A 14,142-nucleotide genomic window follows, 5' to 3' on the forward strand; every position below is an offset into this window, starting at 1 on the left:
CATTTTAGGTAAGTGTTTTTTCTGAGTGCAGTTCGTGTTTCACATCAAAGTTATTTTCCTACAGGGTGATCCATAATACTTAATGCATACGCCCATTTTTCATTCATAAACTTAACTATCAAAACATTTTATATTATTGTTTAACATTCTTTTGTTTATATTCATTGAGGCGTTTTCTGTTCTAGAAAAAAAATTGCTTTAACGCCAGGTGAGGTTAGGTTGAACTGGCTGGTCAATAAAAATCTAACATAGACCTAATAAGTCCATAGTGTTACCAGAAATTTGTTTGACGACCAAATGTAATAACCCAATAAGGTGCCAGGAGTAATGTTACAGAATAACTCCGTCCTCTTGGCAAATACTAGAAGTTTTCTAGGACCTTGCTTAAATGCTGCCTCGAGATCTGACAACTCTGCCGCCCCTAAAAGCTGAAGCCTTGTCCTGGACACGAGCACAGAACGTGCTTAACCGCTAATTGCAGCAGCTCGTACTTTCTATATTTGCTGTTATTTACGAGCTCTAACTTGTAAGCATGGGATACCAGATGACCAGTCCAGTTAGTATGCCCATCTTGAACCTTAAGCCACTTTGTGAGTTTTATATCGTATGATTTGCACATGTTCCTAAACATTTTTTGTAAGATGTTTTTTGATGGTAGAAATGCTCTCGGATGGTTTACTAAATCGCTTCGGAGAGTGGCCCTGTTTTAAAGCATCTTCTCAAACTATTACATTTTTGATATTGCCGTTCGCTACCATACCACATAATAGATATCTAAATTAATATAAATAACCTTTCTTGTCTAAGCTGATTTACATAATTATGTAAGGACTTTTAAAATCGAGATCCATCAAGCTAGAAGGCTAACACCTGAGCGGAAAAATATGCCATCAGTGCATGTGTCAAGTTATACGATCAGTGACTTTAAACCAATTTTCCTCAAACGACAAGTGAACTTCAATTGCAACTTTCTGAATTGAAGCTAATATAAGTTGCGGAGTTTTTTAAAAACTAGTTTTTTATGATTTGTTAGTGTGCGTATTCGTACTCAGTACCTAACCATAAATACATACAGACATACATATTGTACATATGTAACTACATTTAAAGTTTTTTGAAGTGCATATATACCTGTAAGATTCTTAATGCATAACAATATGTAAACCAAATCCTAAACCTGTATATGTGTATGAATGCATGTGTATAGGCTTATTGGGGTGATTCAAAAATATAGTCTTTTTTCGAAGGAGTAAGCTTCAAATAAGAGACTGCGTGAAATGTCCCAAGCACGACTAAATTGTATGTTAAAACTTATGACTAATTTCAAAAGAATAACAGCCTAGTAATAATCTAACCAGACAGCATTGATTCTTCACAATACTCTCAATCCCCAAAGATAAAAGAAAATATATGAAGCTACACTTCCTTTTCATAATTTGTCGAGGACTTAAATCGGTTAAAGACCAACTGTGTACAGTAATAGAACTTTCAATATATTTTTGGCATGTAAAATTTTTAACCTCAGTCGCGAGATTAGGGGATTTAATGGGACAAATTCCAAAAAAAAAATATTTTATTTGCAGGGGCTCGGCCATTTTTGATGACCAAGTATAGATTGAAATTTGACGTTCAAACAAACTGGAAAAAGAAGCGGAAAAGATGGATTTAATTGTGAATGAGGACAAAACAAAGTAACTCCTGTCATCGAGAAAAGAGTCAGCGCATTTACGCCTTGGCAGCCAAGGCATTTTTGGAAGCCATAACTTCGAAATCTAAAAATACTTCGTTATCTGGGAGCCAGCAATAATACAAACAACAACATCAGCTCTGAAATCCAGCTACTTTGGACTAGATAGGCAATTGGAAAGTATAGTTCTCTCTCAGAAAACGTCACTTATCGTACGTGTCCTGCTATACAGTGCAGAAAGATGGACCATGAGAACATTAGATGAAGCGGAAGTGTTCGAGAGAAAAGTTCTACGAAAAACTTACGAACCTCTACGTATTACCGACGGCGAGTACCGAAGGTGATATAATGTTGAGCTGTACGAGCCTTATGCAGACATCAACATAGTAGAAGCAAATTAAAACAAAGCTAAGCCTTGTTATGTGAATGAAAGATGATGCCCGGCTAAAAAAGTACTTTTACCGGTACCCGCTTATGGAAGCAGAGGAAAAGGGCGGTCTTCACTCCGCTGGAAAGACCTGGTGGAAAACGATTTAGACTCCCTTGATCTGACGAATTGACGCCAGTTAACTTAAAGAAGGAGCGACTGACACGCCTTGTTGGACGGCCATAACCGTTTAAACCGATAAGCACCAATTAAGTAGGTAGGTAGTTATATTTAAATGAATTTTTTGTATTCAAGAGAAAAATTCAACTATCTCCGTACACATTTTTTTAATCACCCTAATAAATTCCAGTGCACACATTCTTATGTTTAAGTTATACACAAACACCTTTTTACATAACTCTCAATATTTTTAAAAGATTAAACCCAGCCAGCATTTTTTGAAAATTTTGATCAAAAAATATTTAAATATAATACCCCAAGATGATTAAAAACATTCAAATTTAAAAGCATTTTTTGTTCGAAAATTAACGTATCGTCGGGGGAAAAATGTACCATGAATGTGATTATTCTTGAATAATCATTTATAATTCCTATTTCGAAACGCTTTTTATTCATATTTGATATCATTGTAAAATTGAGCTTTAATTGTTTTAGAGTAATATTTGACTGCTTTTCACAGTCATTTTCTAATCATATTCGTGAACATATTTCAATCGTTTTGGTTGAGATTTTTGAATCATTGTTGAATGCCATTATAATGCATTTATTCTTCATATCTCATTCAAAATATGATACTACATAATAATCTTATTTCATAAGGGGAAGAAAGCATGCGAAAGTGAGCTATTCGAACCACAGCTAACTCGCAAACAAACTTGACCGATATACACCTGCGACTACAACATCCAACATCAGCATTATCGTCTGCATCTTAAAATACGGATAATATACGGGATGTTGAAGCCGTATCCAGGTATGTCAAGATAGTTTCACTTACCTGGGGTTCAAATAGCTCAAATAGCTGGGAAGCTGAAGGGGAGAAATGGTTGGGGAAATCTTCGTTCACGAGCAGCATTACATTATTTTTGTCTTGGAGAATATCTTTTGCATAAATAATAAAATTTTTATATATTTTTTCTTAGCTTCTTGATTGAAAAAATATGCGTATGTGAAAAAAATAAAATTTTTAATGAAAAGTAAAGTTTCATCAAATATAAAATTCATTATTCAGTCAACAAATATATTCATAAAAGATTCAGAAAGTTGAATGAAAAATGATTATAAATTTTTGATCACCTAAAGTAAACACATTTGATTCAAATATAATTCCAAAATGTGATTGAAAAACTATATTCAGTTTTTGATCATCAAAGGTAAACATATTTGATTATTCTTTTTGTTGGTTTTTATGAAATATTAAAATTTAGTCATTAAAGGACTTCAAAAATGATTCCAAAAAGTGATCGAAAAATGCTTTTTAGTTTTTCATCATCAAAAGTATTCATTTTTGATTATTTCTTTTGTTCAATTGTATGATAACTCATTATTTAGTAAGAAAGAGTAATCAAGTTGTATTGATATGTAGGGAAATTCAAAATTGAATCACCTAAATGCTGAGTGGGAAGATTAAACATTATAAAAAAGCATGCAACAAACCGGTTAATAGAAGTACTAAATATTGTTATAAAACATTACATATTTATACAAAAATGTATATACAACATGTATGTAATTGGAAATAACACATAGTGATAAGCGTTCATTACTTGTCTTTAATTTGTTTGTAAGCATTCAAAGTTTCATGGACATTGGTGATTGTGGTGAATGCGCATTTTTCATCATTCGTTTTGTTGCTGCTAGCAATGCAAGTGAATTTATTGCTTATTTGCTGGCGGTTGCTGTTGTTGTTGTTGTTGTTGCGACTACTATCATCACTTTCAAACTCAATACCAATATCATCATCATTACCATTATGATCATGAATACTTATATCACTACTATCATTCAACGCACTGCTTACATACCCAGGTGATGGTGATTTAAATTTCGCATTATCACCGCTATCGTCTAACGAACCATCTACAGATGAATTAAGCGTTGCATTTGAGGCTGATTTTGGTGTGTAGCGTTCACCCAAACCACCGCCGCCACCAGCGCTAAATCCCACCACACCGCAACTACCCATGGTTACATTGTAACTACTTGTGGTAGATACTTCACTACCGATAGAATAGCGCTGCGTGCGATTATAACGTTCACGTTCCAAGCTAAGATATGTTTTTGGTGGCAACTCTGGTGCTTTGCGTAACGCTGCACGACTTGTTGATGGTGATGAGGATGTGGATGCATTTGGTGATGCTTCTTTGCTAATGGCACCTGTAATACTTGTAAGTTGCGGATAAAGAGTTTGGCTTGCTGGCGATGAGCTGAGTAACGTTACTTGTGTATTCTCATAAACGCTAGGCGTATTGGCATTTTCAATGTCAGTATTTTGTGGTTTACGTGGACGTGGCGCAGGTGTAGGTGTGGAATAAATAGGTGATGCGGGCGGCACCTCTTCATTTGCGTTGGGCCCATAAAGATCATTTGTTTCAGTGAGTATGGATTTGCGTGTGGTGTTGTTTGTGTCTTCTTCAGAGTGTGTTCCGAAAAATATTTTATTATTTGGCACTTTTTCTGTACAATTGTCGGTGGTATGTAAGTTTTCTGAATTTATGTTGAGATTTTTATTAATTAACTCCACTGTTACGTTTTCGTAATCAGTTTTACGCAGCTCAGGATAAAGCCGTCTTGGAGCGGGAACAGGTCGGCAAGAGTCTTCTTGTTCCATATTGCACTGAAATGAAGAACAAGTATTGAAAATAATGAAATATGAAATGATATTTAATATGTATGTTTAGTAGTATTATATACAAGACTAATAATTTTATTTCATTTAGTTATTTGTAGGAATAGTTTTAAAAATTTTAACCACTTGAAAAACATCGAGTTACATTTTTAGCTCAGAGTTAGCTTCAAACAAAGGGTTAAACTCATACAATTTAAAAAAAAAAATTTTTAAATTAACTCGGAAGTAAAAATATAAGTGGCCGGTTTGCAAGTGGGCCTATGGATTGAAGAATTCTGCAATATTAGACTCGGATGTGTGACGTTATGTCAATTTATGAAATACCAAAATATATTGTGACAAATACTAGCAACACTAAGGGGTACTATCATCTCTAAGCCGATACTAAGCAGTGACTCATATGCACATCAACAAATCAATAATTATGTCTACCCATATGTCCATGCGAGCAGCGGAGAAGAGACGCACAAACACATGCATATATCTTATCTGAGATGCTCCCAAAAGTATGCAATAATTGTGCAAGTATTATTCACATATACACGCGCATGGGGTATGAGAGAAGCTATAAAATCATGCATCTGCTGAGTAATTTTATAGCTGATAACTAACTAGTAAGTTCTGGAAGCGCCTAGAAGTATGGAACGAGGAAATCGAAGGGCATAAAAAGCAGCAACAGTAGAGGCATGACAATCAATTTGATTTAAGACGCTATCTGGCGAGCAATAGTAGTGTTATTGTGAAGTACTTTAATAAAGGCCATTTTGCATTATTGAATATTAGAGTTATTTATTCAACAGTTTAGCGATACGAACGTAAACAGAAGGTTGCAAATAAGAGGAATTGCTGTAAATTCGTTACAATTGGTGTCAAAAGAGGAATTGTTGAACAAATTCCGAAGACTTCGAATACAACTTGGACATGGCAAAGTGGAGTGAATTGAAGACCCAGCAACTGAAAAAGGAGTTGGAGAGCCGTGGATTGAATACAACCGGCAATAAACTCGAACTTCAGGCACGACTACGAGAAGCAATGGAATTAGAAGGAATTGACGTGGAAGAGTATGTATTTCATCTTGATGGCGATGAGACAACAAAATTAGAGAAGACAAATGAAACACCGCAGACAATGGCGAACACAGACCTGAAAATGATATTGGCTGCAATATCGGCACAAATGTCCGAAATGTCATCACAAATATCCACCAACATGTCATCGCAACTGGAATCACAGTCGACACAGATTACATCTAAGATGGAAGCACAAGAGGAGCGCTTATCATTGCAGGTGGCGCAAATGTCTTCGCAGTTGGAAGCACAGGAAGCAAGGGTAACACCAAAGCTGGAAGCACAGGATACAAAAATTGTGCAGCTCGAGGACAAAATTTATGCTGAGATAGAAGCTTTGAGAGGTCGTATATAGGAGTTCCAAATGAATCACCCAGCAGTTTCAGCGAGTAATACGAAGGTAAAAATTCCATCGTTTGACGGTTCTGTTCCTTTCCAGGTCTTTAAGCTACAGTTCGAGAAGACCGCAGCAGTGAACAACTGGAATGCTGAATATAAAGTTGCTGCACTGTTCGTGGCATTGAAACGCCCTGTGGCTGAAATCTTGCAGACAATTCCAGAGTACGAACGGAACAACCATGAAACATTGATGAGCGCTCTAGAGAGGCGATACGGAAGCGAGCATAGAAAACAGATATACCAAATTGCATTGCAAAACCGTCACTAAAGAGCGAATGAGACTTTGCAGGAGTTTGTTTCGGATGTTGAGAGATTTTCTCATCTCGCAAATGCGGACGCAGCCGTGGAAAACACTGAAAGGGTAAAGATTCAGAGCTTTATAAATGGCATACGGGACGTCGAAACAAAGCGAGCCACATACGCGAACCCAAAGCAAACATTTGCTGAAACAGTATCCCATGCATTGACTCAGGAAACAGCCTCACTTTTGTGTAAGACAGTTTTCAAAGCACGCCGTGTGGAAGTAGAAAGGCCAGAGTGGGTAGACGTAATTTTAGAAGCTTTAAAAGGAACGCAACAGAAGAATAATGGTGCAATCAAATATTTCAAGTGCGGTAACCCATGTCACATTGCTCGTCATTTCAGCACTGGTACTGGTAGTTCCAATTTGGGTGGCCGTAAACGAAAAGCTGGAGGAGATAAGCAAGAGCGATTCAGAGGGAATGTGGATGGCAAAGAACGTGTACTGACTGTAGATACGGGCGCATACCATTCCTTAATCCGATCTGACTTGGTCAACCAGAGAGTAAAACCGTTACCTGGAGCAAGGTTGCGTACGGTCACTGGCGAGTATAACCAAGTCCAGGAAGAAGTGATATGTGAAGTCTTAATTGGAATGGTCACAGTTCTACACAAATTCGTTGTGGCGGAGATCGTTGATGAAGGCATATTGGGAGTGGACTTCTTGGTTGACCATGACATCAAGATCGATATGCAGAGAAGGGTGATGCGTTATGAGAACCAGGATATGCCACTTAACTTCAGTTTTGAGCAAGGGTTCAGCAGTAAGCAAGCGCTGGTGAAACAGATACGACAAAAACCACTAAAGTCAAAGGCAGCAGATCGGGCAAAGATTGATGGAACGAATGGGCCAAACAAATCAAAACCAAAGGTACCTGCGAGAAAAACACTGGCATTGACAAACCCTAATGGACGCACTAAAACGACTGAAAGAATTTTCCAGAAAGAATGCAAGGGTGGTTTCAAGCCAGCGCGCACTACTCTAGTGAAACGTCAAGACGATACTGATGATGCAAAATCAATCCGTCAAGATCAAGTTCTGCGAAGTAGTTCTTCATTGGCCAAACAACAGAGTGCGAAGGAACGATCCAGGATAATGAGTGGTAAGATGAAACGCAGGTAAGATGAGAACAATAATTCGGAAGGTTTCTTGGAGAGAGATTTTGTACTATTATACAACCCTCACCGGCGGAAAGATGTTCCATCCAAATTTCGGTGCAGTTGGGAAGGCCCGTTCAAAGTTGTGAAGAAGATCAGTGATACCATCTACCGCACACAAACCATTGGGAAACCACGAAATAGAAGGGTGGTTCATTTGGAAAGGTTGGCAGCGGTTAGATCAGGAAATTTGTCTGATCGGGACGACTACCCGATCGTAGTGTCGGACATAGAAAAGATCCCGTCTCGAGTATTACCTAAGTAGAGATACAATATTCACGCTTGAAGGGGCACTAACTGGGCATTGCCTTATAGGTATGCATGCAGAAAGATTAGGAGCTCCTTATCGTCGATGTTACAGGGGTTGTAAAGAACTCGGCACTATACGGCGCACGACAGCGCTTTCTGGGTGCCCCATATCAATCTAAATTGAGCCATGTTGAGGGGCATGACGTCAAGGACCTGGTAGCCTTTATCAGTTCCTCAAAATGGTTCGAGGAGGAAAGATTATCCTGTCTTTCCCTAGTATCATAACGGACCTAAGATCACTGGGCCAAGTGTGCCCTCGGGCAGCCACTTCAACCTAACCTAACCTAAGAACATATATATAGTTCCGACAACACACAATATGGTTTAAAAAAGGGAGTTAGCACCAATCAGTGTTTAAGATCGATGTGTAAACTAAAATATCCACTAATATATTGTAACGAATTTGCTGCAAATCCTCTTATTTGCAATCCTCTGCTAAGTTCGAATCACTAAACTGTTGAATAAATAACTCCAATATTGAATAATGGAAAAATGGCCTTTATTAAAGTACTTCACAATAACACTTATACTTTGCTACTCGCTGGCTTAATAACCAAACTGACTGATAACTCAAATGAAACTCTACTATTGGCCGCCAGATCGCGTCTTAATCAAACTGATTGATAGCTCAACTCAAACTGAATTACTTCTTACTCGCCTGCCCCGCTTTTATAGTTTACGCTGCATACTTCTAGGCTCTTCCATTTCCAGAACTTACCAACTATATTCGTGTGTGTATAGTTCTCATATAGTTTCTACTTGTTTACAATTGTCTACTTTTTAGCGCTTCTCAGATGTACATATGTGAGTTTGTAGTTTACAGTCTCCCGCACACACATAAGCGTATAAGTAAATTCATCTGTGTGTGACATCTCATCTCTCGCTGCCGTGTATGTAAATGTTGCTCGTCGGAATGTGTACATATGTGTAGACGCAATTATTGATTCGTTTATGTAGATACATAATGATTGAATTATTGATGTGAATTCACGTCACTGCTTAGCATCGGCCTGGAGATGGCAGCACTCCTTAGTTTTGCTAATATTCGTAACAATATTTAAGTTAACTAGAGCTCGCCTAGGGGTTGAAGCTAAACCACAACAGAGCTAAATTTACTAATGATTTCGTGTTTTTGCTTCTTATCGGTAAAAGGCCATACATACAAGTTATTATTTATAATCAGCTTATTATCGACAACGAATTATTATCGTCGTGTAACCAGTTTGTTTTTGCCTTGTTATCGTTGAGTCATCGGCTTTTTATTTGTTTCTTATCAGCTTGTTAACGACGGATTATAAATTAGCCTTCGATTTTATGTTGAAGTTTGATAAGTACCCGTTTCATAACAAACTAATGAGTCGTCTATAACAAATCGGTAACACTCCGATACAAATTTATCGCATTTCCATATCAATTCGATAATTTTTTGATTAGAAATATATAACTTTTCGATAGCAAACCGATAAAATTTCGACCACAAACCGATAGCAAATTCAACGCATCGGTAACCGTATTACATATAACAAATCAATGACTTTTCGATAACAATTCGATAACACGCCGTATAAGAAATTGGTAACACTCTGGTAACAAGTCGATAACTTTTTGTTAGCATTATTAAACTTTTCAATAGCTAATCTATAGCCTTTTTATAGCAAGTCGATAACTTTTGGTAGCAAATCGATCAATAACAAATCGATAGTGCGCCGAAACTGTTTGGTAACAAGCTGGAATACCTTTTTAATATCCATATGCTTTCGTTAAATAACCGATAACTTTTCCATAATTAGCCGCTAACCATTCGGTAACAAATCGATAGCTCGTTTATACTTCGTCAACAACACACCTATAGCAAACCAATAACTCATCGATACGAAATAGATATTACGCCCACAACCCGTCGATAACAAACATATAGCTCATCATAAAAACCGTTAACACATCGATGACAAATTGACAACACGCCGCACGTTTCGTTGCCGGCTTCCGGGTCTTGACTTCGAATCTCCACTCACTTTCTTTTTTCTTGCCCCTCCTTTCCTCTCCACACTTTTCTTTTCTTCTCTTTTCTTTTCTTTTCTTTTGTTTCTGTTCCTTTCCTTTCCTTCACTCTCTCTTCTCTTCTTTCCGTTCCGTTCGTTTCGCTCCTTTCTTTGCCTTAATTTGATCTCTGGTTTCGCTTGTATATATATATATATATATATATATATATATATATACTCTACCATTTTACGCTGCATTGTAGTGAAAATAATAGCCATATTGATCTTGAACCAAGTTCAAGTCGAAAAGTAAGTTTGTTGTGTAAGATTGTTCTGATCTCAACCAAAATCCACGATCGGACCCTTTCCGGAAAAACCCAGCTTTTTTAACCCATAACATATTTGGGTATAAATTAACTTTAAATTTGTGAATGGTTTTACAGAGAAGAAATATATGCTTTTCCAATATGTGTATGTAACAGTTAAGAAAGGGTTTTATATGTGTGAGTGATTGAAAGTCCAAAGACTTCACTCGCCCAATGGCGGATACAGGGGGGGGGGGGGGGGCGATGGGGCTATCGCCCCTCCCCCAGACCCACCTGAATAAATATTGGGCGTGCTTAATTTGCCAGAAATTGAAATGCACTTTTTAGATTTCCGTAAAATTGAGATTGAATGAAATATTTCTTATCTTCTTTTGTCTTCTTTTCTAGCGAAAAAAGGTAAATAATAAATAAGTGAGTTTTGCTTTTTCCGCTTATTGCCGCAGATATGCCATGGTTTGTGAATAAAATAGTTGAAACATGGTGACCTTGCAAAACATAAAAAAATTCTTCATATCACCAACCAACTTCATTTTTTTTATAAAAGTTCCGGAACACACCTAATATGTCGTTTCATTTATGCAATATGAGAGCCACTGATGACCTGATACGAAACTTTTATTCCCTCTCAATTCTTTTCCAGGAATGTGGCTCGAAATCAGCTGTCTGTTCATTCAATTGTAAACAAAAGTTCATTCGTTGTAAACAAAAGTTCATTCGTTTCCAAGAATGGGGTCTGAAGTCAAATTATTCATCTCTTTTTTTCCTTTTTTGATTGCTGCAATAGATATAAATTCAAAATAACTCCACTTAGTTAAAGCCACAAGTGAAACTCTCTTATCAGAAAGAACTAGCTTCTACCTTTGAACTGTATAAAATCATTTCTTGATTGTTTTTTGTTCGAATTCTTTCAATTAGTTGAGCTAATTTGAGCGCTTAAAGATAAATTCGATACGTTTATTTGTAATTATGTCAAAATGGTGTTCTGAAGTTAATCATTAATTTATATTACTGACTTCCATGGCAAAAATGGATTTTGAGCTTTCGGCCATGATCGCGCCCCCTCATCTGGAGACCTGTATCCGCCCCTGCACTCGCCAGGTGCATAAATTACTCCAACAATCACACGTGTTGAGCAGCAGAGAATGGATGACAAGTGAAGGTGCTTCGTACGACTAAAATCGTTTACAAGCCAACCTAATAAAACCGCACTGCGTTTTTTTAGCGCATGCAAACAACCGGCGTTTTTTGCCCTAACCCAAATAAGCATGCGTTGCGACAATGTAAGGCAAGGTGCACACGAGGCTACGCGTCATAGACGCGTACAAGATATTTCATATAGCTACAACTTCTCTACGCCTCAAGATCTGCACACGAAGCTCCTTTCGAGCGTCGCTACAAAAAGCAAACAATTATTGAAAAAAATAAAAAATTTAATTTCTTCAGCTATATCCGTCCCCGAAACCAAAGGAATATAGGTATTAAACGTTGTTTGCATCCCCGTGCCTTTGTAAATTATGAATGGCAATTTTAAACCACCGCGGAGTAGAGAAAAGGTGATTTCTAGTTTCCAACACTTTTTAGCCTTTTAAACGCTTCAGCAATGTCTAACCAAGCTGTTGTGGTGTTTAATAGTCTTTTTCGCTTTGGTAATGTACCTTTCACGCACTTTTATTAACTAAAGTAACATTTTTTAACTAATTACACAAATTTGCATACAAAAAAATGTAAACAAACATCTTGTTCTTCCTTTTTTTCAAGCGTACGTACGCTCAGCGACCAACATTGCTGTACGCTTAGCTACACGAAAATTTCATGCTTTGTCGCTTTCATGCAGCTGACGCCTCGTATGCAGCTCTCCATTCAAATACATGTGTTCGGCATCAAAGCGTACAAATTTCGCTTGCAGTGTCTATGACGCGTAGCCTCGTGTGCACCTTGCCTAAAGCATGTGTGCAAACGTCAAATCTAAATGTCACGCAGAACAAAAATTGGAAATCGGGTTAGGTTTTCACGCAGCAAAAACAATTTGGGTCATTGTTTACTATATAGTTTGGCAGCTTAAGTAGAGGTTATGTTTCGAATAGAGTGGAAGGAAGTGGACTAGGCAGTCGAATGTCATATAATGAAGGAATGGTGTTCGGAGATTTTTCAAAGTTAAAAAAAAAAAAATGGTAAAAGCTTTAATATAAATAAAACTATTGTTTTAATAACAACAAAAACGCCATATATATTCTGTATACATAAATTTGTAAGGATTATACCACTTTAAAATTTGAATTAAATAATCTAAAGTTTTGTTTTGAAACTGAGTCGTGAACTGTGCGTGTGAATGTGCGAATTTTCACCGATCAGCTGTTAGTTGCGCTACTTGGTAAAATTTACAATGATTTGGGTTGCTCTCATACAAGTTGTATGTGCATGAGACATTTTTGACAGAAAATGACTTGCGTGCGTTTATATTAGGTCGGCCTGTTAAGCCGTTAAGCGCTCAGTATAGATGATGATTAAGCATCATTATTGAGTTTAAATTTAAAATTAACTGTATTGTTGCTCTGGGATGTACGAGCATATAGCAAGCGATGAACAAACATTCATCTCTGTCATAGTAACTTTTCGCAAGATGCTAAGTAGGAACGCGTTTTATTAACATTTTCATTAAAGCGCACATATAAAGAAATATTCGCATTTGCATGTCAACAAGTTAGCGACATAATTTTAATCAGGGATGCACCTTAACGTTAAGCTAATCGTTTATCAAAAAATTTCCACCGTTTTCGTTGAAACACTTCGAAATATTATCGATAAAGAAATTATCAAGATAAATTGTCTCTCGTTTTAACCGAAACGAAAAGCTTTCGTTAGCGTTAAAAACGTTAACAGAAACGTGATACTTTATGTTTGAATTGTGCTGGCAATGCTATAGCCATGGTGAAGCCGTAAGGTGGCAACAACGAGCGCACATACACACACAAACTCTATGTAATTTGTTTGTGTAATTCGTTGGTGGTAATGTCAAAAATACTCTGAGAAATGTTCGTACTGTCAAAATTCATGAGAAAAGTTGCAATCAGCTTGGATAATGCTTTCACCTTTAATGACTCCGCCATCAATCAGCTTTGCCAGCATAGTTTGAAATTAATAATCAACATAAACGATTTGATTTCGTTTTGATATGGCAGAAAACGAAACGAAATCATTTCGTTAATTTGACGATCTTAACGTTAATAAACGAAACGAAATGACTTCGTTTCGTTTATTAACGTTGATTATCGTAACGAAATGATATCGTTTCGTTGGTTAAGCATGCCTGATTTTAATATATGAATTGACATAACAACAAACAGAAACAATGACTAATTTACGTACATACCCTGTAGGATTTTGCACGAAATAAATAGTAGTTTAATTATCGGTACTCTTCGTTATTTCTGAACAACATATTTATTAGTTCCATCGCTTACTATCAAATGTCTAAAGTGAAAAAGTTTTAGCCGCAAAATATTTTAACATTTTTAACATATTTATCTGAGCATTTCATGCTTGGTGCTGATTCGGCCCCCTCTCCCTCTCGAGATTGTGTTGTACAGTGTTATGTGCAAATATCATATGATATTATACAAAATCCTAATAGGAGCGGCACATATACTCGCATATCAATAAACACAACACCACATATAA

The 14,142-nt window shown here is 36.9% G+C and overlaps 1 protein-coding gene across 12 annotated transcripts in view; it reads right to left on the minus strand.

Moving 5' to 3' along the window:
- The window catches only part of LOC137250551 (uncharacterized), a 119,332-nt gene that overhangs the window by 34,488 nt on the left and 70,702 nt on the right, over positions 1-14,142 (minus strand). For 11 of the 12 annotated variants that reach the window (XM_067783552.1, XM_067783551.1, XM_067783559.1 and 8 more), the window contains one exon: positions 3,842-4,911. In XM_067783552.1, coding sequence (XP_067639653.1) covers positions 3,842-4,911 — 1,070 coding nt within the window. The remainder of the gene's footprint in view (positions 1-3,841; positions 4,912-14,142) is intronic. The other variant, XM_067783562.1, reaches the window with a different exon arrangement.

Source organism: Eurosta solidaginis, chromosome 4 (assembly GCF_040869045.1).
Source record: "Eurosta solidaginis isolate ZX-2024a chromosome 4, ASM4086904v1, whole genome shotgun sequence".
Lineage (NCBI taxonomy): Eukaryota > Metazoa > Arthropoda > Insecta > Diptera > Tephritidae > Eurosta > Eurosta solidaginis.